Genomic DNA, 27216 nt, shown 5'->3' with positions numbered 1-27216 from the left:
TGCTAAGATTTTTCAAAGGTGGCCTGACCATCACGGTGAAAATTATAATCCCAATTTCCATTTCCTGGCACTCCCTATCCCTGCTTTATCTTCTCCAGCTTTGTTTTCAAAATCTGATACACACTGATTTTACTTGTTTACTGTTTTTCTCCTTTTACTAGAATACAAGTTTCATGAGAGCAGGGATTTTTGTCTGCATATCTAACTTCTAATACTACTGTAAAGACTTAGTAAATATTTCTTGACTGAATGGACAGAAGAAATAGTTTCCTTCTTTAAAATTCACAGATGTAGACAAAACACAAAGTTCTCCATTCCCATCTCCAGTTTATTTTTTTTTAATGTAAACATATACTTACATCGAAGGAAAAACAGTAAGGATTTTCTCTTATACCAAAGTAATAACTACCTTTCCAAGATTCTTTATACATAAATGCAGTAAATGAAGAGGCTGAACTCAAACAGTTGCATTTTTCCCCCATCATATCAGAAACACAAACAACTAAAAGTGAATGTTTTAAATGAATACATTCAACACTTTACTTTGCCATACCTGCATTTTTAAAAAGATTCCATTTTCCTGGAATTGTTTATATACATCATGCAAACAGACACTGTGCTAGGAATGCTCTGAGATCACTCTGTGCTACTGGACAGGAATAAATAAAAATAAATAACAACCATTACTTTCACAAAACAACCCTTCCCCCCAAGCAAATATCTCAAAGTGCTTACAAAAAATGCCACAAGAATCTTACAAGGCACACATAAAACTTAAACATGGTTCAACCATAATTTTTTCAAACATCAAGGATAGTAGATACCAATTCCTAAAAAACCAGTTTATTACTATTCTTTTACCCTTCCCTCCCGTCTCCATCCCTCCCCCACAAAATTTCATCCTAGGAAGCAAAAATAAGAAAAGTACTTCAAGCACAAACTATTTCTGAAAGGGAAATGTTTTCATACCTACAAGTCGCCAATCATAGGTCAAATGGGAAAGAAAATTAAACGCTGCACTATCATGTTCTCCAGTGGAAGAAAAACACTATTTACTTTAGAAAAATTCTGTCTCCAAAGTAGTACTCAAATAGCAACATACATGAAGACACAAAACTCTCCTGTCTTGCTTTCCCCTCTTCTCCGTTCTTAGAAACTCAGGAAGATTTAAGTATAAAATCATAGAATTTTGGACCCGGAAATGATCTTACAAATTACCAAGTTCAATGTTATTGTTTTACATATAAATTTAAGAAAAACTGATAGAGGGGTGACTTGTCCAATGCCACTAACAAGTGGCATGGGGGGGGGTTATGAAGTTGGTTTTCTTATCAAAGATGAGAGCTGGATTCTTTAAAGTGGCTCCCAGAGTTAAAATTCTATGGAGAATATATTTTTCACAAAAGTATCACAAAAAGGATATTTAACATTTATAACTATCAACATGTGATCAATCACAAAATTCTTATAAATTGTACAAAGTATATTACATTTTAAAATGTGGAAGGGCTTCAGAACCTAAGTATAGCAGAAATTCTACGTAAAGCTGAGGTGAGTAGAGGAGGAATAGAACATCTTGAAAGTAAGATGTATCTAGTCAGGCTTCTTTAACTAAAAGTAGTTCCTGCATTTTAGAGAGTATGATTTGCCCTGCGATAGATTTTAATCTTCGCTTTGACAACAAAAAGTTTTGTGTTATTTGTACACAGGGATAGTGGAGAACAATGGCTCATAACACAATCAGAAATAGTACTCTCACTAAAACAACCATAGAGTCATGGTTTTGCTTTTGGCACATTTCTGGAAACACAAAATAAGTCTAGGGATGGTTAGGATTTTTGTCAACATGTGGTAAATGAAAATTGCATTAATGTAAATGAAAAAAGTTAATAATTAAAAGAACACTAATAGCTAACCATATTTAAACTGTTCATCTAGTGACAGCAAGATAATATATATTACCAATTCAAAGCAAAAAAGGGAATGAACTATTGATATACACAACAAAATGGATGAATCCAATGGCATTCTGTGTGGTGAAAAAATCATCTCACAAGGGAACATACTATAAGATCCTACTCACATCATTCCAGAAAAGGCAAAATTACAGCAATAGCAACTGTTGCCAGGATTTGAAGATAGGTGGAGTTGATGATTACAAAGGGGCATCATTAGGGAGTTTTTAAGGGTGATGGAATGTTCTGTATCCTGATTGCAGTAGTGGTTGAACAAATCTACATGTGTTAAAATTCATGGAAATGTAGACCAAAAACAAAGGTCAGTTTTAGTATATGTTAACTAAAAAATAAAAATGAAATAGCTTTTAAAAAGGAAACAGCAGAGTATCTTTGGTAAAGTTGGACTTTCTAAAACAAAATTTTCAGAGCTTTATACCAATGGTATAATTTCACTGATCATAAAATTATTAAATACAACTGTATGAAATAAAATCAAGAAACTTGGGCCTGATCAATCATTTTTAAGATATGTATACTAACAAATCATGGAAACATTATTTAAGGAATATTAGCCCATTTGCAAGGAAATTCTACTACTCCCAAGTGAATCTGAAGTGTGTTCCCTTATAGTTTAAAACAAGTACCGTGGTGCTTAGCTTTAGAATCCAACTGCAGTTTGTTTAAAAAAAAAAAAAATTGCAGCCCTACAAAGACTTAATAATGGATTACAGCACGTTTTTAAATCTATTTTCTCTTCCTGTTATCCTAATTCATTAAAATTATTATGTGGTTGGGATTTTACACGTACATCATTTATCTAGAGAGTCAAAATCAGAATCTAGAAATACTGCTGGATCCTCTGTCACTAGAATCAAGAATATTTAAAAGAGGAATATTATTTCTCTAGATACACCACTGGGACTTACATATACTGTATGAGATAGGACAGCATCCCATTAGCTTTATCATGTCTCCCACACTTTGAAACTGTTAGTAGAAGTTCAGAAAGAATAACATGTGTAGGCAGACCAAAATTAAGACCCAAAGATGGGGGGGATGCAATATAACAGATGCTGCATTTCTGTAGAAAAACGTGCCTAACCGAATGATATAAGGCTTACGTAGCAAGGTGTGGTTCTAATTATAGTAGATTTTGCCTTTTGAGATCATGCCTGGGTAGTTTTTCACTACTGCTTCTGCCATGGACAGAAGTTAAGTGCTTTTTGAGGGCAGATTTGTGCTTGAAATCCATGTCACAACAGTGGCATTTGTATGGGCGATCTCCACTATGTATGTTCAAGTGGTCCTGAAGTGTGCTTTTAGCAGTAAATGTCTTCAAGCACACAGTACACTGAAAGGGCCTAATGCCCATGTGCCCTCGAATATGCCGGTTGAGATTTTTCTTCTGCGTAAATGTTTTCCCGCACTGCAAGCACAAGAACAACTTATGCATCTTAAGGTGGCGCAGATAGTTTTCAACGTGAAGAAATCCTCGAGGACACCTGGGGCACTGGTGTCTCAGTGAATAAGCATCCTCCAGATTCTGAATCTCGTTCACTGTACCATGACTTCCTTCAGTATTCTCACCAAATAAGCTCTGATCTTGATTCCCAGGAACTTCTGCCACTCTGCTCTCAACCGTAGAATTGATCAGTGAATGCTGTGTTTCAGAGAAATACATGCTTGCTTTTGAAGAGGTACAAGGCTGTGAAAACTGCCCATTTTCTACACCAGCAGTACTAATAGATTCCACATGGAGGATACAAATTTCATTATCTTTAAAACCAATATCTACTGAAGACAGCTCTGGTGACTTCATTTCCTTTCTCTCTGATGCCAACTCTACCGTAGACTGTAAAACATTGCTTTCCTCTTCTTTTACGTGAAAATCTATGTTTATAGGACTATCCTCTGAAATTTCAATAATCTCACAGTCTTTATCTGAATTTTCTTCTTCATTCTTAACATCTGGATCAGAGGATTGACACAGGTCAGTATGCTGATTGTTATTTTTCATAGAAAGATCAATTTCCAGATACTTTGACAAAGCTTCTGTGCACTTTTCCACAATGTGAACCATCTGCAGGTAACTAGCAGCAGTCAAATATTTCAAAAGCTCTTTCCTTTTCACTTCAAGTGCTCCAGTATAGCAAGAGAGCAACAGTTTTCTGCCAACTTCTGCACTCTGCAAGATGGTGATTCTGACATGTTTTGACTGCGTAAGTAAAAACTGATCTCTCATGAAAGTAGAGCAAGCAGCTAAAATCACCTTGTGCCCCTGGAACTCAGTGTCATTTATATAAATTGACACATCACAAAATAAATTCTGCTGTCTCAAGAGATTCATTTTCTGCAAGACTACATCTCCTTGCTGTTCAAACTGGAAGTGCAGAACATCGGATTCAGCAGCCATGGTCACAATCTAAGCAAAATAAAACACAAAGGTTGATGTAAACATAGGGAATGCTTTCCTACAGTGTGACGGTAAAAACAAAAAATCCCAAACCTGAATTGGGTAAAAGAAGATTCAAATTCTAATCTAGGTGCAAAGAGTGAACTCCTATGCCACCACCTCAAAACCGAGAAAATGAAAACGCATTTCTTTATGATCTCATGGTCCGTTCTTCATATTTTTGTTACAGCACTTATTACATTGAGTTGTACTTAATGGTTTCTGTTTTTCTCCTTGGCTAAATTTTATCTGTTCTGTGGTCCAAGACACTGTTAATGCCTACTACTAAGGGGACTTAACATAGTTTCTCACATTAGAAACTTTAATGTAATCTCCAAATTTCCTATTCCCCATCACTACTGCAGGTCCTCATTCTGTTCCCTTGGACCATTGCAAGCTCTTCCAACAGGTCTCCTTGATACCACTCTCCCATATTCCAACCTCCCTTCCTGAGTGCCACCAGCTTAAAACTTTTTAAAAAATTTCTTCTACTTTATTTTTTTAAGTCTTTTTATTTATTTGAGACAAGGAGAGAGAGAGAGAGAGAGAGAGAGAGAGCGCACCAATGACAGTGAGCACGAGTGGGGGAGAGGGGGCAGAGGTAAAGGGAGAAGCCGACCTCCTGCTGATCAGGGAGCCCAATGTGGAACTCGATCCCAGGACCCCAGGATCATGACCTGAGCTGAAGGCAGATGCTTAAGCAACTGAGCAACCCAGGTATGCCTCTCCTCTATTTTAAATCCTCCATTGCTCTCCTCTACCTCCAGAACAGCCTACCCTTCTTAGCAAATACAAGATCCCTCATTATTTGGTCCTAATCATCTTTAAGGCTGTATCTTTCCTCTATTCTCTTTTTCCTCAAAGCTCCTTCGATACTGATTTGCACCATTTGCACCGGAATACACTTTTGCACGTTACATTAAAACTTCCAGTTCCTCTCTCCAGCTAGTGATTTGGCTCCTTTAAGACCCAAATCAATTAAGATTGCTCTGACTCCTCCTCCTGTCTCTCCAACAGAGTCAGTTGCTCCCAGAGCACCACGAAAAGGTGCTTGGTTCATCTGAGTTTTACAGCGAGCACAGGGGCCGGCACAGAGCAGGCGCAGCGGAGGGAACATCTGTTGAACTGATGGGAACCCAAGCTGGCCTGGAAGATCCTGCAGCTCGCCACACACAAGTCTTGCCGAGCTAAGCCTCCCAGGACCATAGGCCCTGTCGGCCAGGTGGCTGCAGCCCCAGTGAAGCCTCCCAGTCCGCGCCTAGCTACCCTCTTCCTCCTCCTCCTCCTCTTCCGGCTTCCCCACCTGCCCGTCTCCATTGCGTTCACTCACCCACTCAGGGAGCCAGAGGCCAGCTTTCCGCAGCAGCGGCGGCCCAGGCCGGAAGGTGGACTTAGACTGGGAGGAAACACATCCGGTGTCAACTAGCTTTGCTCCTCACTGGGGTGGGCTGGGCGTCCCGGAAGGACATCCTGAGACATTCTCCCTTCCTCACTCCCCCCCGCTCCTGGAATGGCAGAGAGACACCGGTATTCCGGCAAATCCCATCTCTCCTGCCCCAGTTTCGGCGCGCAAGCCGTTCCCCTTCGTGAGTTCTCCCCAGCGTCTGAATCGCAGACGGGTTGTGAGGCCGAGGTACAGCGCGTCTATCGGAATACCCTGCAACGGGACCACTGGGAGGCCCTCATGGGTTGTTACGGGCCGGGTTCTCTCCTCACTGGGCCATCTACAATTTAAAAGGTGGCGGAGGAAAGGAGACTGCCCTAAGGATCGGTATTCGAGAATGCCTAGCTAATGACCATCAGGATCTGGCCCCGACCTCTGGATCTCATTTCACCCATCTGTCGCGTGTCATCGTTCCCTGACCCCCTCCCCACCCGCCAGTTCTAGGCAAACCCAGGCCTTCTATCTAAACTCTTGTGGCTGCCTCTTCCCTCGTGCCCTCTCTCTCCTCCCACTTATCCTTCAAAATCGCGTTCATAAATCCCGTCATCCCTGTAGCCATCCTGAATTGCCCTGGAATTAGTTGGCTCCCAGTTGGGAGCCTGTAAGCCCGTTGGCTGCCTTCATTATTGCAATTATCATACCTGTATTGGAATCTGTGACCCATCTGGGCAGAGGTATTTAGGACAGTGATTTATGATCTTTGCATTCCCGAAGTCTAGCCCTGAGCAGGCATCAAGTATTTGCTAAATGAAGGAATGTCTGAACCAGTTGTTGAAAGCAGTAGCTCTACCACCTCAGTTAACAGATTCTCCTGGAAGTAAGTGACCCTACTAACAATTTCTAGTTTATCAGATTTGCTTCAGAAGCCGTGCTCAGAGTGCTTGATTAATATGTGTTTTAAGCAATAGGAGTGAAGAAAGCTTTCCTTATTCAAATTTAGGCCACTGAAAAGGAAAGCAGGAGGGACAGAGAAAAGAAACCACTGACACCAGAGATTTAATTGTCACACTTTTATTAAGGAAACTTCCCCATAATAAGTGAAGAGGTAGTTCATAGTATGTCTAACATACAACAGATTTAGAACAGCTATTCACCAGCTGAAATAAAATATTCTGGTTTGTTTAGGACAGTATTTTAGAAGTGGTGACATTGGTCACCCTCCATTTATAGATCTTCTAATAAAGAAACTAAAACAAAACCACATCTGATTTACCTCAGAGCCACTTCAGTTTGGAGTTTGTCTTTAAAATTAAATAATAAATAAATAACGGTGACACACAGTAATTTTTTAAAAACCAAACTATGGTAAAGAGAGTCCTTTTTAGTTAATCTGGGGATCCATAAAATATAAATGCAGAATGACTAAGGTTTTAAAAAATCTTCATCCTCTATAAGAATACAACTAGTTTTGAAAGTCATCTTCCCTTATAAAATGTATTTGATATCAGTTAAGTTGACCACTTTGCAATACAATCTAAGAAACATATATAAACAAAGGAGAAAAGTCAAGTCCCACCAAAATTAAGAAAATGTCTCACAGAAACAGAACACCTCTCCAGCCAAGAAATGGAGGAGACTGTAAATCACTTCAGTGGTTTGCAGTTGCAAAAGGTGGGAACTAGAAGTTTTACTGATCAAAAACCATCGAGATGCTGATTTTAAGTGATCAAAGGAAACAAGGTATTTTCTTTATTATTCCTAGTTTAAATCACCTTATCTAAGACCACATAAGACTGCATGAGACTGTAAGCTCTGTGAGGGCAGGGACCATAGCAATCTTACCTTTGTATCTTCAGTATCTAGCACAGTGCCTGGCAACAAAGGTGCCCAATAAATGTTTCTCAACTACTGAATGAACCCAGAAATAGTCTCCAACCAAAGAGACCAATCTTATTTGAACCCATGCCTTTTAGTCTTCAAACCAGTAACAAAAACAGGACATGAATATAAGCAAAGGAAGCACTCCAACTTGAAATTTCCCTATGATGAAATATGTTCAGAGAAACATTGGTTAACATATTAATGTCTCACTGTTGCATAGAATTGGTACTCTTTGGCTGGATCACAGAAAAATCAGAATGCTAGGTAGCATCATTAGACCATAAAAATGAGTGACTTTAGGCATAAGATACCTATTAGTCTTATCACTCAATTTTATTCTCATTTTTAAGTGTTTTAACAAAAGGTAGAAATTATAACTCAAATCAGATTCACATGTAAATGCATCAAATTATAACAACTTTAAGAATTCCCTGTGACTACTCAAGTTAAACTTTAGTTTTGGTTTATCTGTACATGCATTCTCAGAGCTCAAAAATAAAAACAGAAAATCCTCGTGGAAATGAAATAAACACTGCTTCCAGACAAAAATCAAGTTTCACATTTGGATCCTTCTCGCGTATTCTTACTTGTCCTTTCCCTCCTTGACCCCCACCTAAAAAGTCAGTCACTTGCTTGAGAAGAATGTAATATTCACTCTAACAAAAAATAATTAATTAACAAAAAACATCCTTCCTGTGATGTTTTGTTTTCAAAATCCGGGCTGTCTCAAAAAGCCAACAGGGATTCCCAAAAGTGAAGCACAAACTGGGAGCTTTTTGCTAATATACTCCTGATCATGTACTAACTCTTTTTAAGCCAAGAGATAGTGAGAAATAAGACATTAGCTCATTCTTAGTCACTTCTCTACTTCAGCCAACCTTGGCCAGGCCACCTCTTTGAGCTTTGGATACCCCAACTTAAAAAAAAAGAGGTGGAGTTAAGATTCTCTAAGGACTCTAAAACTCCTATTACCTAAATCTAACTCCTGAGCCAAAAGCTGCTAAGACTCAAAATTTTATTTCTGAACTATAACATGTGCTTTAGGAGAAACAATTCTGTTTTTCCATATTGGAAGATCAATTTTGTATGAGTGAGCTATCAAACATGGCAAGGTGGGACTGTGTACCTTTATAGGAATATCTGAATGCAAAACCTGATTGCTCCTCCGTGATCTACTTTTTTCATCCATTTTAGAAACTAGTGTACAGGAAGAAATGAGAATTCAGAGATTACATTACACCAGACAAAACTCTGAAGGCCAAACTCACCTTTCTGATGGCTAGCCTTTAAAACAAAGTCCAGAGACAGACTCCCAAATAGTCCCTTTTTAGAGAGACCATTATACTTTAGCACATTTTAAGTGTGCCTGGAGCAATCCCGACTTCAACAGCATCCACAAATAAATTACACATTAATTATAAGCATTTGGCTTCTTTTTGGGAAGACCTCCTATGTAAGTGCTATTGTACAATTGTACTTCTGTCCTTTGTTAATTATGCTCCTCATGCTGATCCCTATTTGTCTGTAGGTGTTGCTGAAAAGATTGTACTCTTGTCTATATGAACCACTCAGTGACAATGAAGTTGGGCCATAATACTGTTGAAAAATACAGAACAACCCAAAATACTTCACAGCCAGTTCCAAGACAAGTACAAATGTAGGAGGCAGATTCATTATCAGTAGGCAATTAACATTAGGCAACCAGAAGTTCTATCACATATTCAGGCCAAGAGCAGTATCACCTCATATCTCAGCCTATTTTTTGCCAAAGAAAAATACTACTCACTTCTCTTAGCATAGCATCTATTAGTGGACTGTAGGTGATGTTATTAACTTAACGGTACCTTCAGGATGTGCCCAGTGAAAAGCCTAAAATAGTGTCAGTCTAGGACAAAAGTCAATGTTAGGTAGACAAATGGAATACTCCTTGGAAAAGGAAAACAGACATCACGGGATAAATAATTCAAAACACAAAATGGGAGAGGGCAAAAGGAAGGCAAGACCACTCCAAGTGGTAAGTTGCCTGCTCTGTTAGTGCTTGGACTCACCCCTACAACCTGCACAGAGGCTTTGGGAGAAGTCACACTAGCAAAATCACTCCTAAAAAGACTCAAGACTATTGCCACGTTTTCAGTCCATTCTAAGTTGTGAGCATACAGCCCCTACTCAATTCACACAAGTACTATCATTTCTTAAGTTCAAGACAGCTTGGGCCAGTTTACCTGCATCCAGGACCTGTGTTGCATCAGGCTGTGGCTGACACCCTTTAGAGTCTGTGACTGTTGTACATGCAAAAGAATCAAAATCCACTGTGAGGTCTTGCACATTTCTTTCATTGGCATTATCAAAGCTGTTTTTGCCATGCAGCTGTTTAAGATGTTTCCTCAAAACTGGCTTATGTGCAAAAACCATGTCACAATAGTTACACTTATGGGGCTTATCTCCACTGTGAAGGTTAAGATGATCCTGTAAGGAACACTTCTGAGAAAAGGTTTTCCCACAGATCTTACACTGGAAAGGTTTAATGCCGGCATGCACACGCATGTGTCGATGAAGGTTGCCTTTCTGAGTGAAAGTCTTGCCGCAGAGTAGACACATAAAGAGTTTGTGCATTTTTAAATGGTTGGCGTAGTTCTCCAGGTGGCGAAACACCCTGGTACACTTTGGGCACTGGTGATGCCACTGTAGGCCTTTGTCTACACCTCGAATATTAGGCCCAAAGACATCTTTTGAGGCCATGATGATATTATCACTGCCTGCGTAAGAGAGGGCATAATTGTGGAGATGGTTTTGTTCTATTTCACTTACTCTGTTTTCCACAGTTGAATTTATCAGGGAATGCTGGGGCTCTGACGAATGTAAAGCAGTGGGTTCAGAAGAAATAAACTGGTTCTGATCTTTTTTACTTCTAACCTCGGACACATCCCCAATAGATTCTACCTTAACAATCTGAATATCACTGTCCTCCATATCCATACTGTCTTCAGATGGATGAATACAAGGTGAATCCTGTTTTGGGGAGCCGCTGGCATCTCCCTGCTGTTCTTTTGACTGGGGAGAAGCACTCTGCGGTTCACATCCCTCTTTACTATCCATTGGTTGTTTTGGCTTTATAAACTTCCACAAGGCCTGCGTGCAACGTTCTACAATGTGGCTCATCTGAAGAAAACTTGCAGCAGTCAAGTAATTGACCAGTTCCATCTCAGGGAATTCCAGCACACCACTATAACAGGATAAGAGCAATTGTCTCCCCACTTCGGAACTCTGCAATATGGAGATTTTCACCTCTCTGGAATCATTCAGTAAAAACTGGTCTCTTAGGAAGGGGGAACCTGCAGCAAACACAATTTTATGCCCCTGTACCTCAATATCATCTATGAGAACTGTAACATCACAAAATTTATTCTCTTCTCTTAATTTGTTCATTTTTTGTAACATTGAATCTCCATAATTTTCAAACTTGAAGTGAAGGAGATCTGATCTTTCAGACATTTTGGCAGACCTAAAGAACAGAAATGTAAAAAGGATGAATTTAAGAAAATTCAAGCAATTAAGAAACCTGGATTTTTCCTTCCAAAAATAAATTTGTGTTGTCATATCTCTTCATATGTATCCAAATGAAATTTTCCTTGAAAGAGGAAGCTAGTGTAACAGCTTTCAAAGGCTGTGAAAAATTATTCCACATCAAGTGTCAATTGCACCTAAGAAGTAGACTTGTATCAGTGTAAATAGTCTGGCATCCATTCAACTTTTTAAGATACTTTACAAGAACAGTGCTTGAGTTACTCTAAGAACATTTTTTCTGCTTCTCAAATGAGAATTCTATCAGGTTTCAAAAACAAACTAAAAACATCCCAACAAGTCATAAAGTAACTATTTTCTTTTGCATGATACTATGAATCTGCTTCTTCAAAGACAAAATGTTTTCCTTGCTTTCTACTTTAAAGAACTGCAGTGACCTTGCTTGCCCCATTCCTGGCTAAACTATCTTCTATTTAAACTGATGTGCATTTATTCATACAAGCATTTCTGCAATAAACTGAAAGTAATAGACTTAAAGGGACAATGTTTAGACAGTGTCAAATGCACAGGTCTTTATCCTGTGCATTTTGGACAAATCTAAACTCTCAAGCAACATTTCTTGATACAGAAAGTAAATAAAATATTTTATATAGAAAAACCAGATGAGCCACTTGGTGGGAATCTCAGTAGGAATAAAGTCAATCAAATTAATAGCTTATAGATTCTGTTCTTTCTTCTTTATTCCTCTTTATCCATCATTACTCATCAACTGGACTACTAGAACAGGATCATAAATGTTCCTTGGGTTCCAGCTTCTGTTCCTCCTAATCCAACTTCTACACCAAATGTCAACTTTCAAAAACACTGGATCTGATTATATACAACCCCCGCCTAAAATCCTTCTGTGACTTCCCATTGTCTCCTGGATGAAGACTAACCTTTGAGTATAGACCAATGAAGTAAACCTAATAATAATTATGATAAACATTGGCATAACCCATTCAACCATGAAGAAGGTGTCTGCCAAACTCTTTGCGTATCTGTCCCTTTATATAGCAATTCCTTTGGAGAAAATTCCTATGTTCTGATTCTATACTCTCTAAAGGATCTTCTGATAATTTGGCTTCCCATGTTTCTCTCTAAAGGGAAGGATGAATTAGCTATGCGAACTTGATAATTCCAGTCCACCAGTCATAGTAAAAATAATAAATTGGCACTCTGTTTATATACCAGTCTTCTGTGAGATCAGTAGGTATATCAACTCTAGCCTTGAAAACCAGCTCTACAATCTCAGTGCATCAATAAATTCACCTTGAACTTTGTGCACTCATCAACTCCATAGTTGAGAATCACAAGAGACAATCAGCTGTAATTGGCCACATATAGATCCTGAAGCCCACTCTTTATAATCTTATCTTCTATAACAGTGACTTACCAAGGCTCAAAGAACACCAGCTCCTGAAGCAGAGTCCAGGTCTTGCTCATAGTGCTCGGTGCCTGGTGCATGACAGCACTTTATTGACTCCAGGCCTTAGCACGGCTCATTGATTCATTTTTTCTCCCTCCTTCTCTCTCTCTCTCTTTCTTTTCTTTCTTTTTAAAAGAGTGTATTTATTTGAGAGAGAGTGATAGTGAGAGAGATCACAGAGGAGGAGAGAGAATCAGAGTAGTAGCTAAGTGGAGAGCCCGATGCAGGGCTTGATCCCTGAGATCATGACCTGAGCCTAAGGCAGATGCTCAACCGACTGAGCCACCCAGGTACCCACCACAGTTATTTCTTTAGTCTAGAACACTATTCCTAGCCAATTTTGACTTTCTTTCCCTCCCTCCCTTCCTCTCTTCCTTCCTCCCTCCTCCCTTTCTCTCCCTCTTCCTTCCTTCCATCCTTCCTTCCTCACTCTTTCCTTCTCCCTCCCTTCCTTCCTTCCCCTTTCTCCCTTCCTTCTTCCCTTCCCCCCCTCCCTCCTTTTTTCTTTTCTTTTCTCCTTTCCTTTCCTTTTCGTTCTTCTAAGTAATCTCTACACCAAACATGGGTTTCAAATTCATGACCCCAAGACCAAGAGTGGGATGCTCTATCAACTGGGCCAGCCAGGTGCCCCATCACTCCTTTATTTCTTGAGACGCCCCTACCTAAGCTCTTAGACTAAAATGGTTGTCTCTACTGTACCCATAGCATAGCACTTCTACCGTAACACTCAAAATACTTTAAGTACTTGTTCCTTCTCCTCCAAACTGCAAGCTTCATGGCATTAGAGGGAAACATCTCCATCTCACTCAATGAGGCTGGTGCTGGGAACCTGCATCGTCTAGGGCAAAACACTTTTTCCTTTTGCTTCAAATTCTACTTACTGCAGCCACATTACTGGCCAGACCCTCTTCTGTTCAAACTGGTGTGTCTTCCCATCACCTAATATTGTACTAAACACATGGTAGGTGCTCAGTTTGTGTCTGTTGAACCTACAGAATTTGTTTGACAATGGAAGGAAAGAAGAACTGCTGTTAGGAAGATCAGCTCAGAGTCTGTAAAAGCATTACAGATCTGAGGCCATGAGAGCCTAGAAAGGAATGAAAATGGGAATAAGGAGTAAGGAAAAATAATAAAAGATATTTTAAAGAACTTGGTAATTGACTAGATACAGAGAATGAAAAAATAAATAAATAAAAGGAATGTATAAAGGTTCCAAACTTAAGAGTTCAGCTGAATGAAAATGTCATTGGAGGAGAGGTGAAATGTAGGAGGGAGAACTGGCATGGTTTATTAACAAAAATAGACATACAGAAAATAGTAAGCTTTTCCTTTGTATGGTATTCTGAATGTACAGGTAATGAATAATCACAATAAAGATGAGAAAGGAAGGATATAGAAAGCAAATACAGCATCAGAGAAAAGATGGTGAACATCAAATAAAAAGGAAAAATCTAGGAGATACAAGAAATATATCAACAAAGAAAGAAGCAAAATTGTATTATCACTGGTTAGTTTTAGCAATTATGGTGGCCTCGTACATCCATTCTGGAAACAGTGAATGCCCCAATTTATAACCAGAAGTTATAAAAATGACTGTTGTTTCAAGTGGCCAAACAAAAGGGGTATTCTTTTTTTTTTTTTTTTTTAAGATTTTATTTATTTATTTGACAGAGAGAGACAGCCAGCGAGAGAGGGAACACAAGCAGGGGGAGTAGGAGAGGAAAAAGCAGGCTCCCAGCAGAGCAGGGAGCCTGATGCAGGCTCGATCCCAGGACCCTGGGAACATGCCCTGAGCCGAAGGCAGACGCTTAATGACTGAGCCACCCAGGCGCCCCAAAAGGGGCATTCTTTTTTAGAGTTTAGCTTGTCCTCAGTCTACCCTCAGGTTAGTATTTTCCTACACACACCCAAAAATTATCATTACTTCCTCCCATTTATAGGATGATAATACTCAGAGTGCTTTTGACAACTATCCTCAGGGATAATTGTTCCTTGAAGCTCCAAAAATGAGGAGCTGGAGTACTTCCTATCAATCAGTCTCAAGAAACTTAACAGTGGGAGCAGCCCAACAGGTAGGTACCCCAGGAAAGTGCTTGCTTTGATTTCTCTGCTATAGTCCAAGAATGTGAGGAAAATTTGTTCTGTTTACTTTAAGAAGTTTTGCCTAACATGTGTCAATATACTCTATTGGCTGCCTTTGATAAACTCTTATTTCTGGACCACATAGTTTATCCCCTTAATCGATTCCTGCCACCGGTTTATCTTTTCAATACAATGTTAGTTATTTGAGGGCAAGACTTGGTCAAGTGTTACTTTATACACAGCTCATTCAACAAAACCCAGAAGAATAATTAACTCTTTAATGTCCCCTATGAAATTATTATTGTGCTATGGTAGAGAGGCCCTTCATTATCATCATATCCTCTTTTGAGTCCCCTGGGGAAAATTCCTTTCTAGAGTTTGTTACCAAAATAGTTTTGACAATGTAAACCCAAATTTTAAACAATTTTTTTTTTTTACTTTTAAAAAATGTCAAAATGAAAAGGAATAATTGTGTTTCTTATAAACTGGCTTAACGACAAGAGAAAGGATAGCTAATCTTTGTTGAATCCTTGCTATGTCAAGTATAGTGCTAAATGCTTTACCTAAATTGACCCACCTAATCCTAAAATCCCTAGGAGGTAGGTATTATTAGCATCCCCATTTTGCATATGAGGAAATTCAATCTTGGCGGATATAAGTAACTTGCTCAACTTATGAGAGGTGGAAAGTATTAAGTGTTAGAGCTGGAACTTGGGCCCAAGCTATGTGATGCCAGAGTCCATATATGAAAAAACAAGACTGACTGAAGTTTTATCTGATGAATGTTAACCGTGTAACTGTTCAGACTTCCCTCCTCATATCCACTCAGCTGTACATTTAATGATTTTCATACTTTTGTGTATTCAGTTATGCTTCAATAAAAGGTTTATGTTTTAAAACAAAGAGTATGATGTAAAGTCAAATTTGTGTCAAGTCTAGAGGACTTAATAGTAAGCCTTTTATGTACTAGTCGTATTCTCGATTGCATTTTATTCCCTTATCCTTGTTTTACCTTTGGTTCTCACCTATTTTAACTTTATGTTATTTTTCCATCTTTTGTGTATTTGTATTTGTATACTAAATCTGAATGCCATTTGCAAATAACTAATTAACTTCTAAGTATAGCAGCAGTTATTCATAAGTTTCATAAAAATCACTCACATAATTAGATTATAGAAGAGCTTTGAGTAACTGAAAAAGTAAAGAACTTATCAGGTAGAATAGAGTCTTGATCACCATATTCTGTTGATTCTTTCCTCAGAATGACTTCCAGATTCTCTCTCTTTATTCTATCTATCATTGCCATGGTTCAGACCCTTATCGTCTACTACCTAGGTGACTGCAATTAAATCTGCATACCGCCAAGTTTCTATTAGCAATTTTTTTTTTAAGATTTTATTTATTTAGTCGACAGAGATAAAGACAGCCAGTGAGAGAGGGAACACAAGCAGGGGGAGTGGGAGAGGAAGAGGCAGGCTCATAGCGGAGGAGCCTGATGTGGGGCTTGATCCCATAACGCCGGGATCATGCCCTAAGCCGAAGGCAGACGCTCAACCGCTATGCCACCCAGGCGCCCCACTATTAGCAATTTTTTAAAAAAGGTTTTATTTATTTATTTGAGAATGAGCAAGCGAGAGAGAGAGAGAGAGAGAGAGAGAGAATGCAGGGGGAAGGCAGAGGGAGAAGCAGGCTCCCCGCTGAGCAGGGAGTCAGATGCAAGACTCTATCCCAGGAACCTGGGATCATGACCTGAGCCGAAGGCAGAAGTTTAACGGACTGAGCCACCCAGGCGCCCCTATTAGCAAGCTTTGAATGACCTATTTCTCAAACATCAATGTAAGAGGAATATTCTCACTTAAGACCACTTTCTCTGTTATAGTTATACAGTTCTTTTATAATTATCTCCATAACAAATGTGCCAACTGATCTGAAAATTTCCCCTTGTTCGAACAGGAGTAACCAAAAAGGATCAGTGGATATTCTAAGTTGGACAATGTTTACTGCTGTGCTACAGGCAGTGAGAAAATACCCAAGTTTCTTATTTCACATACCTTTAATTACTTATAAGGAAAATTTTCTATTCCATATTGTAAACTCCCAAGCTTTATGTCAGTCTATTTTCTCATCTACCTCATAAAAGTACCCTTACCTTTCAACTTAGCACTCATAACTACCTGGAAATCTTTGTTTCTCATTAACACCATACCCCATTTTTCAAAAAGGTTGCATTACACCACAACCGTCTTCTCTGGAAACCTCAATCTTTTTCTTCATTTGGGTAACTTTCATGACACTATATTCTCCAAGTTATCAATCTTTTGTTTTTAATTTTAACTTTAAGTAATATACACAGAAATATATCCTTCCTGGAAAAATTTTCAATATTATAGATACTGTAAAAGTCCCCTTTCCCAACCATCTTCCACTTACTACTGAGTTTAAGTTTGGTCCTTTTTGACTCTCCTTCCCTCCATTTGAAAAACAGTACTTCTATATGCCTAGGCCCAGAAAATATAAGACTACATTTCTTACACATAAACTATACATATTGTTTGGCAACTTTCTTTTTTCATTTATTGTTTTTGACAGCTATATATGTTGAATATAGATCTAGTTCATTCTTTTTAAACCGTTGTATAGAAATGGGCAAGTCGCTTAACTACTGGCCTCAGCTTTCCACCATTCTTTTGCTTGTTTGCTCTTCGAGGGTCCAATAAATTGTGTAAAGGTAAGTATATCCTTCAAAGCTTAGTCCTTGATTTTTTGCTGTTTTTTCAAGGCTTACTTCCTCTCAGAGCCCATCTGGTTTCTCCATGTTTTATTTACATGCTCTATTAAAAAAAAAAAAAATCCCTAAATCCCCATCCTCATGGCCAACCTTAACCAAACTTAACTTTACCTCAAGTTACTCAAAAGTACCTGCCCTAGGCACTATTCTATTGCTTGAAATGCCTAAACTCCTGCACTGTCTAAAACTCAGCAAGTTAAAAATAAAAATTAACGGAGAATGGCTCTGAGAACGGTGGACATGAAGGCAAGGATTCCTGTAGTATGCTAACAAATCAAGATCAAAATAATGAGGACCTGATTACTGACAACAATCATATGGACAGAGAGAGGAAAACAGATTTGAGAGCTCTTTCAAAGAACTGGTGGACTTGGTGACCAAGGTGGGGTTCAAGAAAGGATAATTTAAGATGACTCCAAGACCTCTGATTTGAATGACTGGATTAATCTGACACAGTGTCACTGAATAAGCTAGGGAATATTGGAGGGGATGATCATGGGTCTGGTCTTAAAATGTTTAGCCAGAGAACCTTACATGACATGAAGGGGAAGATTCATTAGCTAGCTGGATATGAGTCTGAAGCTGAAGAGGAGACCTAATTATAGACAGTAAGTGATAGATGAAAGCATGGCATAAATTGACCTAATCGTGAAAGAAACGGACATAAGTGGCATTGACTGAAAGAGGATATAAGACAGAAATAAAAAATATATATATAATATAAACATACATCCATTACTTACCTTCTCAACTAAGATCTCCTTCCAAGCCTCTCCATTTTTTATCAATGAACCTATCTTTGCTTAAAATTTTCCCACTCCTTTCGCTCCCATATTCAGTCACTGCTTAGTGCAGTGAGAAAAACTATGGATTCTGGACCCATATTTCCTAGGGTCAAAACCCTGCTCAAGCACTTACTAGCTGTGTGACCCTGGGCAAGTTACTTAACCCCTTCTGTGCTTCATTTTTCCCATCGGTCAAATAGTAATACTATTTCATAGGGTTGTTATGGGAAATTAAAAATTAAATTGTTTAAAAGAGCTTAGAACAGTGTTGGGAATGTGCTCAATAAGCATTTGTTAGGTGAATAAACAAATAAAGCCTGTCAATTTTCTTTGTGAAACACTTCACATGTGGCCTTTCCTCATTCTCATTTAACACCAAACCAGTTGAGGTCTCCATTATTTCATAAATCGTCACCTCATTACTCTATTAAAACTGCTTTTTAAAAGGTCTCTAATGATCTCTCTCTCTTTTTCAAAGTAATCTCTATGCCCAACATGGGGCTCAAACTCATGACCCCAGGATCAAGAGTTGCATGCTCTACTGACTGAGCCAGGCAGGTGCCCCATTAATTATCTTTTACTACAGAAATGCAATCTTTTCTCCCCCTTCTCATTCCCCAAATGCTCTGCATGAATTGTCCCAATGGACCCTCCTCAAAATTCCCTTCTCCTAATTCTGGGTCTTCTTGGTTGCTGGAACCCTGTATTTTCATACATTATCCCCTACCTCTGTTTTTGCTATCCCACCAATTCATTCCTCTTTCTGCTTCATAAATGCAACCATTCCCCTAAAATATCCCCATCTTTCTCAATACTTCCTTCCTGATGCCAAATATTACCACAGCTTCTATTTCTATGCCAATGACTCAAACTTTTACCTCTAGCCACAACACTAAGGTTAAGCTGCAGATTTGCATTTCCAATTCTATACTGGACAGTCTTATGTGGCTATTCCATTATACCTTTAATTCAACATGTTTTAAAAAATAAATTTGTAATCTACAAGTTTATGGTTTTATTGCTGATAATAGCATCAACATTCTCCAAATGCCAAAGGCCTAAAACCTAGGAATCAGCTTTGCTACCTCTTTCTCCCTCAACATCCAATTTATTATAGAGTTTTCACACCATTCACTCCAGCATACTTTCCTTCTTTCCAGTAACACTGTCATAACTCCATTTCAGGACTTCATTAACTTTCACTAGGCTGATTCGATTACTCCTTCCAAAGAGTTTCTAATAAGGGTAACCAGACATTCGTTGGAGAGTCTATAATCAACTTACAGACATCTCTTTTCTATAGGCTGACTTCTAGAACAACAAGGCTTTCTACAGTGCAAATCTGACTGTATAAGTCTCCCGCTCAAAACTCTTAAAAAAACTACCCATCTCCTTTAGGATTAAACCTTTCACCATCTGGACCTCAGCCTACTTTCCCAGTCTCCTATCTCATCCTACGCACAAGAGCCCCCTATTTCCTCCTCTTCACACACAAGTTACGTTCAGTCATTCCTTCAGAGCCTTGCAAACTGTTCCTTCTGCCTACTTTATCCTCTCCAAGAACTATAATTCAGACGTCACTTTCTTTCTTCAGCCTTCCTAGCCACTGCCCGTTGGGCAGTTCACACATATATGACTGATATGTAAATCACAGGAGCAATTATTTGTTTATACCTGGCTCCCAAACTTGACCCTGGAAAACTGGAAGAGTATCTTAAGAAGCCCCAGTACCTGGCATAGCGTAACAGAAAAGGCGCTGTCGCCAGTGGCCGATTTGGGGGAAACCCCGGCAAAAGGGTAACCTAGGTCAGCACGCACATAGTGAGTCTAGCGGGCTGGCACTGAGGCCTTGCCAGGCCCTTAGCTCTGGCACTTCCTACAAGATGCCAGAGTCAGGCGTCCAAGCCAACTGCTGGGCCCTCGGCTGGGGTCCCAGGAGGAGGTCCCTGGGGCATAGTTAGGCTCCCCCCTCCAGACTAGGGGAAGGGGCGGGGCACAGCGTGGGCCGGGCCAAGGGTTCCTCAAGTCCCACCCGGCCTAGGCCAGCTCCTCGCCCCCATCCCAGAACAGGTCCCGGCCAATCCAGGGCCCCAAGGGGGCTCCCTCTTGAGAGACCCCGTACCCCTGCCCGGCGCTCCGGCCGCCTCCGCACTTACAGACCCGGGGGAAGGCCACCGTCAGGATCCGGCACCGCCAGGAGCTCCGGCCCCTCGGGGCTCCGGGAAGGGGGAGGGGCAGGGAACCCGAGCCAAAGGGGGACCCAACGGAACCGGAAGGGCAGCCCTCGCCGGACAAAACAACTTCCAGGTCCCTTGGTCCTATCCACCAATAGGAAGACTCGGAGGGCGACGGGGCCCGGAGAGGGACTTTGCGCGCGGAGGAAAGGGTGCAGAGTGTCCGGGAGTCTTGGTGCGAGCGTGTCGCCGGCGACCCGGAGGTGTGGCGGTTCCTTCGCGTCCCGGGCTCAGGCCCTGCGCGCTTCGCTCCTTTGCTGCGGCTCCTCTGGAGCCGGGCCTCTGCCGCCTGCTGCCCGCGTGGGCTTGAGGGGCGTCTCTGCACTTAAGCCTTGGTAAGCCCCTCCCGCCTAGGGATGTGGACTCGCTGCGCTGGGGCCCTGAAAGCAGAAGGTTGTTTACTCCCCTCGCTTTTGGATGTTGGTGTTTCCCAGAGATCTCTTTTCATTCCCGTGGCTTCCGTTACCTGCAACGTGCTGACCGTTCACAAATCACTCTCGCCAGCCGAGACTGGTCTCTTGAGCTCCAGGGCCAGCTGCACAGAAGACATTTCCAATGGGTTGTCCCAATCTTAATGGCCCTTTTAATTTTCTCAAATTCATATGCAGACCTGCTTCTTGTGGCCTGTAGTCCTTGTGTTGGTAAAGGCATCATCCACACAGTCCTGCCGACCAGAAAACTTTTATCATCTTTCTAGAGTCCTTTTCCTTCTTGCCAGTTCAGTTGCTCGCTGGGCTCTCCTTTTTTTCTTGGGGGAAAGGGGTATTATTGTGGTAAAACATAGTACTTATAATTTTAATCATTTGTAAGTGTAAAGTTCGGTGGCATAAAGTACATTCACAATGTTGTGTAATCGTCACCACAGCTGTACCCAACTTCATATTCGTTTGTATGTGGATATTGTTTTTCCAGCACCGGTTCTTGAAAAGATTGTCCTTTACACTTTGAATGGTCTTGACACCTTTGACCATACTTGTGACGATTTATTTCTGAGGTCTCTGTCCTATCATATTTGAGGAAGTGTGAGTCTTTAAACTTTATACTTTTTCAAGATTATTTTGGCCCTTTGAAACTCCATATAAATTTGAGGATAACCTTTTACATTTCTGAGAAAAGGGATGTTGTAATTTTGATATTGTGTTGAATCTGTAGATCACGTTGGGTGGCATTGCTTTTTTAACAAGTTTAAGTCTTCCTACCCGTGAATACAGAGTATCTTTCCATGTACTCAGGTGTTCATTAATTTCAGCAATGTTTTCAAGCTTTTGGGGTGTTTAATACTTTTTGATAATATTGTAAATGGAATTGCTTTCTCCATTTCCTTTTTATATTGTTCATTACTGGTGTGTAGAAACAGCTGATTTTTGTGTGTTGGTGTTATACCCAGCAACATCGCTGGATTTTTGTTTTGTTTTTGCTTTAGTAGCTTTCTTGTGGGTTCTTTGAGATTTTCTCTCCACATACTCATGTTGTCTGTGAATAGAGAGAGTTTTTACCTCTTCCTCTCCACAATTTGCCTTTTATTTCTCTTTCTTGTCTAATAATTCTGGCTAGAATTTTGGGTACAGTGTTTAATAGCAGCAGTGAAAGGAGACATCTTTGACTTGTTCCTGATGTTAGAGGAATAGCTTATAAATTATTGAGTATGGTGTTCAATGTGCATTTTTAATAAATACCTTTATCATGTTGAGGGTTTTTCCCTGTATAACTAGTTTTCTGAGAGATTTTATTATGGAAAGCATTATAGTCTGTCAAATGTGTTTTCTGCATCCATTGAGATGATCGTGTGTGTTTTTCTCTTTGCTTTATTAATGTGATATATTACATTGATTGATTTTATGTTGGACCACCCTGCATTCCTGCAGTAAATCCCATTTGGACCTGGTGAATAATCCTTTTAATATGTTGTTGGATTTGATTGTCTTAAATGTTGTTGAAGTTTTTAGCATCTATATTCATAGGAGATAACAGTCTATAACTTACGATGACTTTATCTGGCTTTGATATCCAGATAATGAAGGCCTCATAGAATGAATTAGGAAATATTTCCTCTTTAATTTTTTGGAAGAATTTGAGGAGGATTAGTGTTATTCATTAAATGTTTGGTGCATTTTACTAGTGGTCAGCTGGGAAAGGACTATTCTTTGTTGGGAGTTCACTGATTACTCAATCTCTTGGTATATGTGTGTTGAGATTTTCTATTTCTTCTGAATCAGTTTAGATAATTTGTGTGTTTTGAGGAATTTGTTTTTTTTCTAGGTTACTTAATTTGTTGGCATACAGTTGTTCATAGCATTCTTTTATAATCCTTTTATTTCTGGAATGTCAGAAGTAATATCCACTTCATTTCTGATTTTAGTTATTTGCATAAAGATCTGTTGATTTTGTTGTTCTTTTCAAAGAAACAACTTTTGGTTTCGTTGATTTTTTTCTTTTTCTGTTCTCTCGTTTATCTCCACTCTCATCTGTTTTATTTCTTTCCCTCTGCTAGCTGTGGGTTTATTTTCTAGTTTTTCTTGTTTTGTAAGGTATAAAGTTAGGATATTATTTTGAGATCTTTCTTCTTTTTTAATGTAGCCATTTTCAACTATAAATTTCCCTCTCATCAGTGCCTTCATTGCACTATCAGTTTTGGTATGTTGTGTCATCATTTTCATTAATTTCTAACATATATTCTAATTTCCCTTTTGATTTCTTCTTTGACCCATTGGTTGTTTAAGAGCATGTTGTGTGATTTACATGTATTTGTGTTACTGATTTCTAACTTCATTCCATTGTGGTTGGAGAAGATACTTTGTATGATACCATCTTTTAAAATCTATTGAGGCTTGGTTTGTGGCCTATTATATGGCCTGCCCCGGAGAATGTCCCTTGTGAATGTAAAAAGAATGTGTATTCTGCTATTGTTGGGTGGACTGTTCTGTACATATCTGTTAGGTCTAGTTGGTTTATCGTGATGTTCAAGTCCTGTTTCTAATTATCTTAAATTTGGTGGTTCTATTCATTATTGAAAATGGAGTATTGAAGTTTGCAACTATTATTGTAGAACTGTTTATTCTTCCCTCTATTACTCGTCATTTTTGCTTCATATATTTTGAGGGTCTCTTACCAGGTATGTTAATGTTTATATTTTTTATATAATCTTGCTTTATTGAAACTTTTATTAATAAATAGTGTCCTTTGTCTCTAGTAACCCTTTTTGTGCATTTACAGTCTATTTTACATGACATTTGTATAACCACCCCCAGCTCTCCTTGATTACTATTTGCATGGAACTTTATTTTTTTTTTTAAGATTTGATTTATTTATTAGAGAGAGAGTAGAGCAAAAGAGAGAGTGCACATGAGTTGGGGGGAGCAGCAGAGGGAGAGGGAGAAGCAGACTCCCTGCTGAGCAGGGAGCCATTCAGTGGGCACCTGTCCCAGGACCCTGGGATTATGACCTGAGCGGAAGGCAGACACTTAACCACTTAACCCAGGCATGCCCCCCCTCCTTTTTTTTAAGTAAGCTCTAGGCCCAACATGGGACTTAAACTTATGACCCTGAGATAAAGAGTTGCGTGCTTTACTGACTAAAGCCAGCCAGGAACCCCTGGAATATCTTTTAAAAAATTCTTTCACTTTTAACTATTTATATCTTTGGATCTAAAGTGAGTCTTTTCTAGGTTACAGATGGTTGGATCTTTTTTTTTTTTTTTTTTTAATCCATTCTGCTCATCTCTATCTTTGATTGAAGAGTTTACACCATTTATGTTTAAGGTAATTACTGCTAAGGTTGGTATTATTTCTTGCAGAAATAAATCCATCCTTAGGAGTAATTACCTTATAGAAAGTATGTCTTTTCTATAGGCCTTTGTGCCTTTCATTTTGTTTATTACTGTTGTTTTCTGTGTTCATTCTATTTTTTTTTAGTGAAAAGTTTCAATTCACCTCTTATTTCCTTTTGTGAATATTCTATAGATACTTTCTTTGTGGTTGTCATGGGAATCACATTTAACACCAAAGAATTATAACAATCTAATTGAATTGATACCAACTTTAATAGCATACAGAACCTCCCCTGTATAGCTTTGCCCCTTCTTTCTGTTATTGATGTTACAGATTATATCTTTATACACTCTGTGCCCAATAACATAGATTAATATTCTAATGCACTTGTCTTTTAAATCATATAGGAAATAAAAAGTGGAGTTACAAACTGTAATTATAATATTTACTTTTATAATTTCCACACATTTATCTTTACTAGAGATCTTTATTTCTTCATATGGCTTCAAATTACTGTTGAGCATCCTTTCATTTCAACCCGAAGGATTGCCTGTAGCACTTCTGATGGCCAGATTTAGTGGTAAACTCACTTAGCTTTTTTAAAATCAGAGATTATTTTAATTTCTCCCTCGTTTTTGAAGGACAGTTTTGCCAGGTATTGTATTCTTTGTCAACAGTTTTTTTTTTTTTTCCTCTCAATACATTGATTATTATTGACCTACTGCTTCCTGGCCTCCAAGGTTTAAGATGAGAAATTGGCTGATAATCTTATTGAGGATCCCTTGTATGTGAAGAATCATTTCTCTTTTGCTGCTTTCAAAAGTCTCTCTTTTCTTTGGCCTTCTACAGTTGGATTCTTTGTTGTTGTTGTTGTTAAGATGTATTCATTTATCTTAGAGAAAGAGTGTGTGCACACAAGTGCAGAGAGGGAGGGGAAGAGGGAGAGAGAGAATCTCAAGCAGACTATGTGCTGAGCATGGAGTCCTATGCAAGGCTCAATCCCAGGATCCTGAGATCATGACCAGAAATCAAGAGTCAGACACTTAACCGACTGAGCCACCCAGGCGCCTCTGATTATTACTCTTTCTCCCCTTTCTCTCTTCTTCTGGGACTCCCACAGTGGTATGTTGTTTCTCTTGATAGTGTCCCACAGAAGCCTTAGATTCTATTCACTGTTCACATTTCTTTTTTTCTTTTCTTTCTGTTCCTCAGATGGAGTAGGAAGCACAAGGAATCCATCTCTCTACCTAGACAACAGTTGTACTGGCAGAAACTGTCTGAAGTAACTATTTTGGAACTCTGGAGTCTATTTGAATTCTTACATCTTCCAGGAGAAAGTTTGCTTGGTAAATTGAGGTTAGTTTCAGTCAATGTCAAATTTTAGCATATAGCACCTCCCTGTTTCCTACCCTTCAGCCCTGTGGCAGGCAGCTGTGTTCACATTCCTAGTGTGGCTTGCTGGAGCTGTGGTGGGAAATAAGAATCTTGTTCACCAAATACCGGAGTTCTCTGTGTTTTGATTGCTGATTGCTCCTTTTGAGTTCTGAGATTCAGGCACAGAGTGGCTGCCATTGTTTTGACCCCCACAGGCTGAGCTGGCTTCTGTGGGATTTGAAGGAACAGCTCCTGTTTTGTTTGTCTTCCCTTTTACCCCATTTGGGAGCCAGACATTTAAGGATTAGGACATTCAGAAGCAACCACTTACATAAGGAAAATTAGACAGCCACTGTGTAGAACTAGGAAAAGATGCAGGCTCAGAAAAGAACTGAGAAGACCTTAAGCTTTCACATTAGGCTGATCCTGATCCCTGTCACAGAGACATCCTTCAACAATAAAAACAAACAAACCAGCAGTCCCTGGGATAAGGGGAGAATCTGATTTCTACAGTTATCACATTATAAGATTCAAATGTCCATTTATTGGCAAAAAATCAAAAGACATACAAATAGGAAAGTATGGCCTGTTCAAAGGAATGAAATAAATCAACAGAAACCTTCCCTGAGAAAGATGAGACATCTGACTAACTAGACAAAGACTTTAAACCAACTGTCTTGAAGTTGCTCACTGAGCTAATAGAAAACATGGATGAAGTCAGAAAAACTATGAAAAAAAATGGACATAGTATTAAAGATATAGAAATTATGAAAGGAACGAAAATGAAATTCTGAAGTTAAAAAGTACAATAGCAGAAATGAAAAATTCCCTAGAGGGGTTCAAAATCAGGTTTGAGCAGGCAGAAGAAAATCAGCAAGCTTGAAGATATTTCTTTTTCAAATATCTCTTGAACCCTGTTCCCTCCCACCCCATCCCCTTCTGCTGTAGTTCACATCTTTCTGATCTTAAGTGGTATCTAAACTATTCCATTTACCCCGTTTTGCCTTTTCTACTGCTACAGGATGATCTTTTAGAAAATAAAAACCTCTGAGGGCACCCAAGGGTATATAGATTGAATTTCCTTTTTTTACTTTTAGCATTCACAAATTTTCCCATTCTGGCTCCAACTTACCACATTAATCTATTGAGCCTTGAAATAGAACTTCCAGTTTCCAGGAAATATCAGGTCTAGAGGAACAAATTCAATAACCTCTTGGGGAAGCAATCATTCAGATCCAGAAAGCGGGAAACTTTGCACTTCAAGTGGCGTGATTTCTTCAGTAAGCCAGTGTCTTAGTATTTTTATTAAGTGCTAGAGTAAAAAATACTTAAGGGATAGAACAACCAGATGTAGTGTGTGGCCCTGGATTCAATACTGATTTAGGAAAACTAGCTTTACAAAATATATATTTCAATCAATAAAATATTTGATTATAGTAGATAATAGATGAGAAGAAAACTGAAATATTACTGATTTGGGAAAGCCTACTGTAAAAATATTTTTAGGTTGATAGAGAATTG

The 27216-nt window shown here is 39.2% G+C and overlaps 3 protein-coding genes across 6 annotated transcripts in view; 1 reads left to right on the top strand and 2 right to left on the bottom strand.

Annotated features, from left to right (window-relative positions):
• Positions 1 to 307: 307 nt before the first annotated feature.
• On the bottom strand, positions 308 to 20574 carry ZBTB6 (zinc finger and BTB domain containing 6). Of its 2 annotated transcripts, none has more exons than XM_045791000.2 (2): positions 20477 to 20574; positions 308 to 4380 (listed from the first exon to the last, which is right to left on the bottom strand). In XM_045791000.2, the coding sequence occupies exon 2, from the start codon at positions 4369 to 4371 to the stop codon at positions 3100 to 3102; it is 1272 nt and encodes a 423-aa protein (XP_045646956.1). In that variant the 5' UTR covers positions 4372 to 4380; positions 20477 to 20574; the 3' UTR covers positions 308 to 3099. The 2 variants fall into 2 exon arrangements, with proteins under 2 accessions (XP_045646956.1, XP_045646955.1); XM_045790999.2 differs by lacking the exon at positions 20477 to 20574 and adding an exon at positions 5741 to 6239.
• Positions 6850 to 20595, bottom strand: ZBTB26 (zinc finger and BTB domain containing 26). 2 transcript variants are annotated; one of them, XM_045790997.2, is made up of 2 exons: positions 20481 to 20595; positions 6850 to 11177 (listed from the first exon to the last, which is right to left on the bottom strand). In XM_045790997.2, exon 2 carries the CDS (start codon positions 11165 to 11167, stop codon positions 9842 to 9844), a length of 1326 nt encoding a protein of 441 aa, XP_045646953.2. In that variant the 5' UTR covers positions 11168 to 11177; positions 20481 to 20595; the 3' UTR covers positions 6850 to 9841. The 2 variants fall into 2 exon arrangements, with proteins under 2 accessions (XP_045646953.2, XP_045646954.2); XM_045790998.2 differs by having other exon boundaries at positions 20477 to 20584.
• Positions 20596 to 20680: 85 nt separating this feature from the next.
• Positions 20681 to 27216, top strand: part of RABGAP1 (RAB GTPase activating protein 1) — a 159768-nt gene continuing 153232 nt past the window's right edge. Inside the window, exons 1-2 of one of the 2 annotated variants that reach the window (XM_045790986.2) lie at positions 20681 to 20889; positions 25534 to 25677. The gene's annotated coding sequence lies outside the window, so the exon portion shown is untranslated. The remainder of the gene's footprint in view (positions 20890 to 25533; positions 25678 to 27216) is intronic. The other variant, XM_045790988.2, reaches the window with a different exon arrangement.

The sequence above is a fragment of the Ursus americanus genome, chromosome 18 (genome assembly GCF_024610735.1).
Source record: "Ursus americanus isolate L20-20 chromosome 18, mUrsAme1.1.p, whole genome shotgun sequence".
NCBI lineage: Eukaryota > Metazoa > Chordata > Mammalia > Carnivora > Ursidae > Ursus > Ursus americanus.
This window is presented reverse-complemented; position numbering and strand designations above follow the sequence as displayed.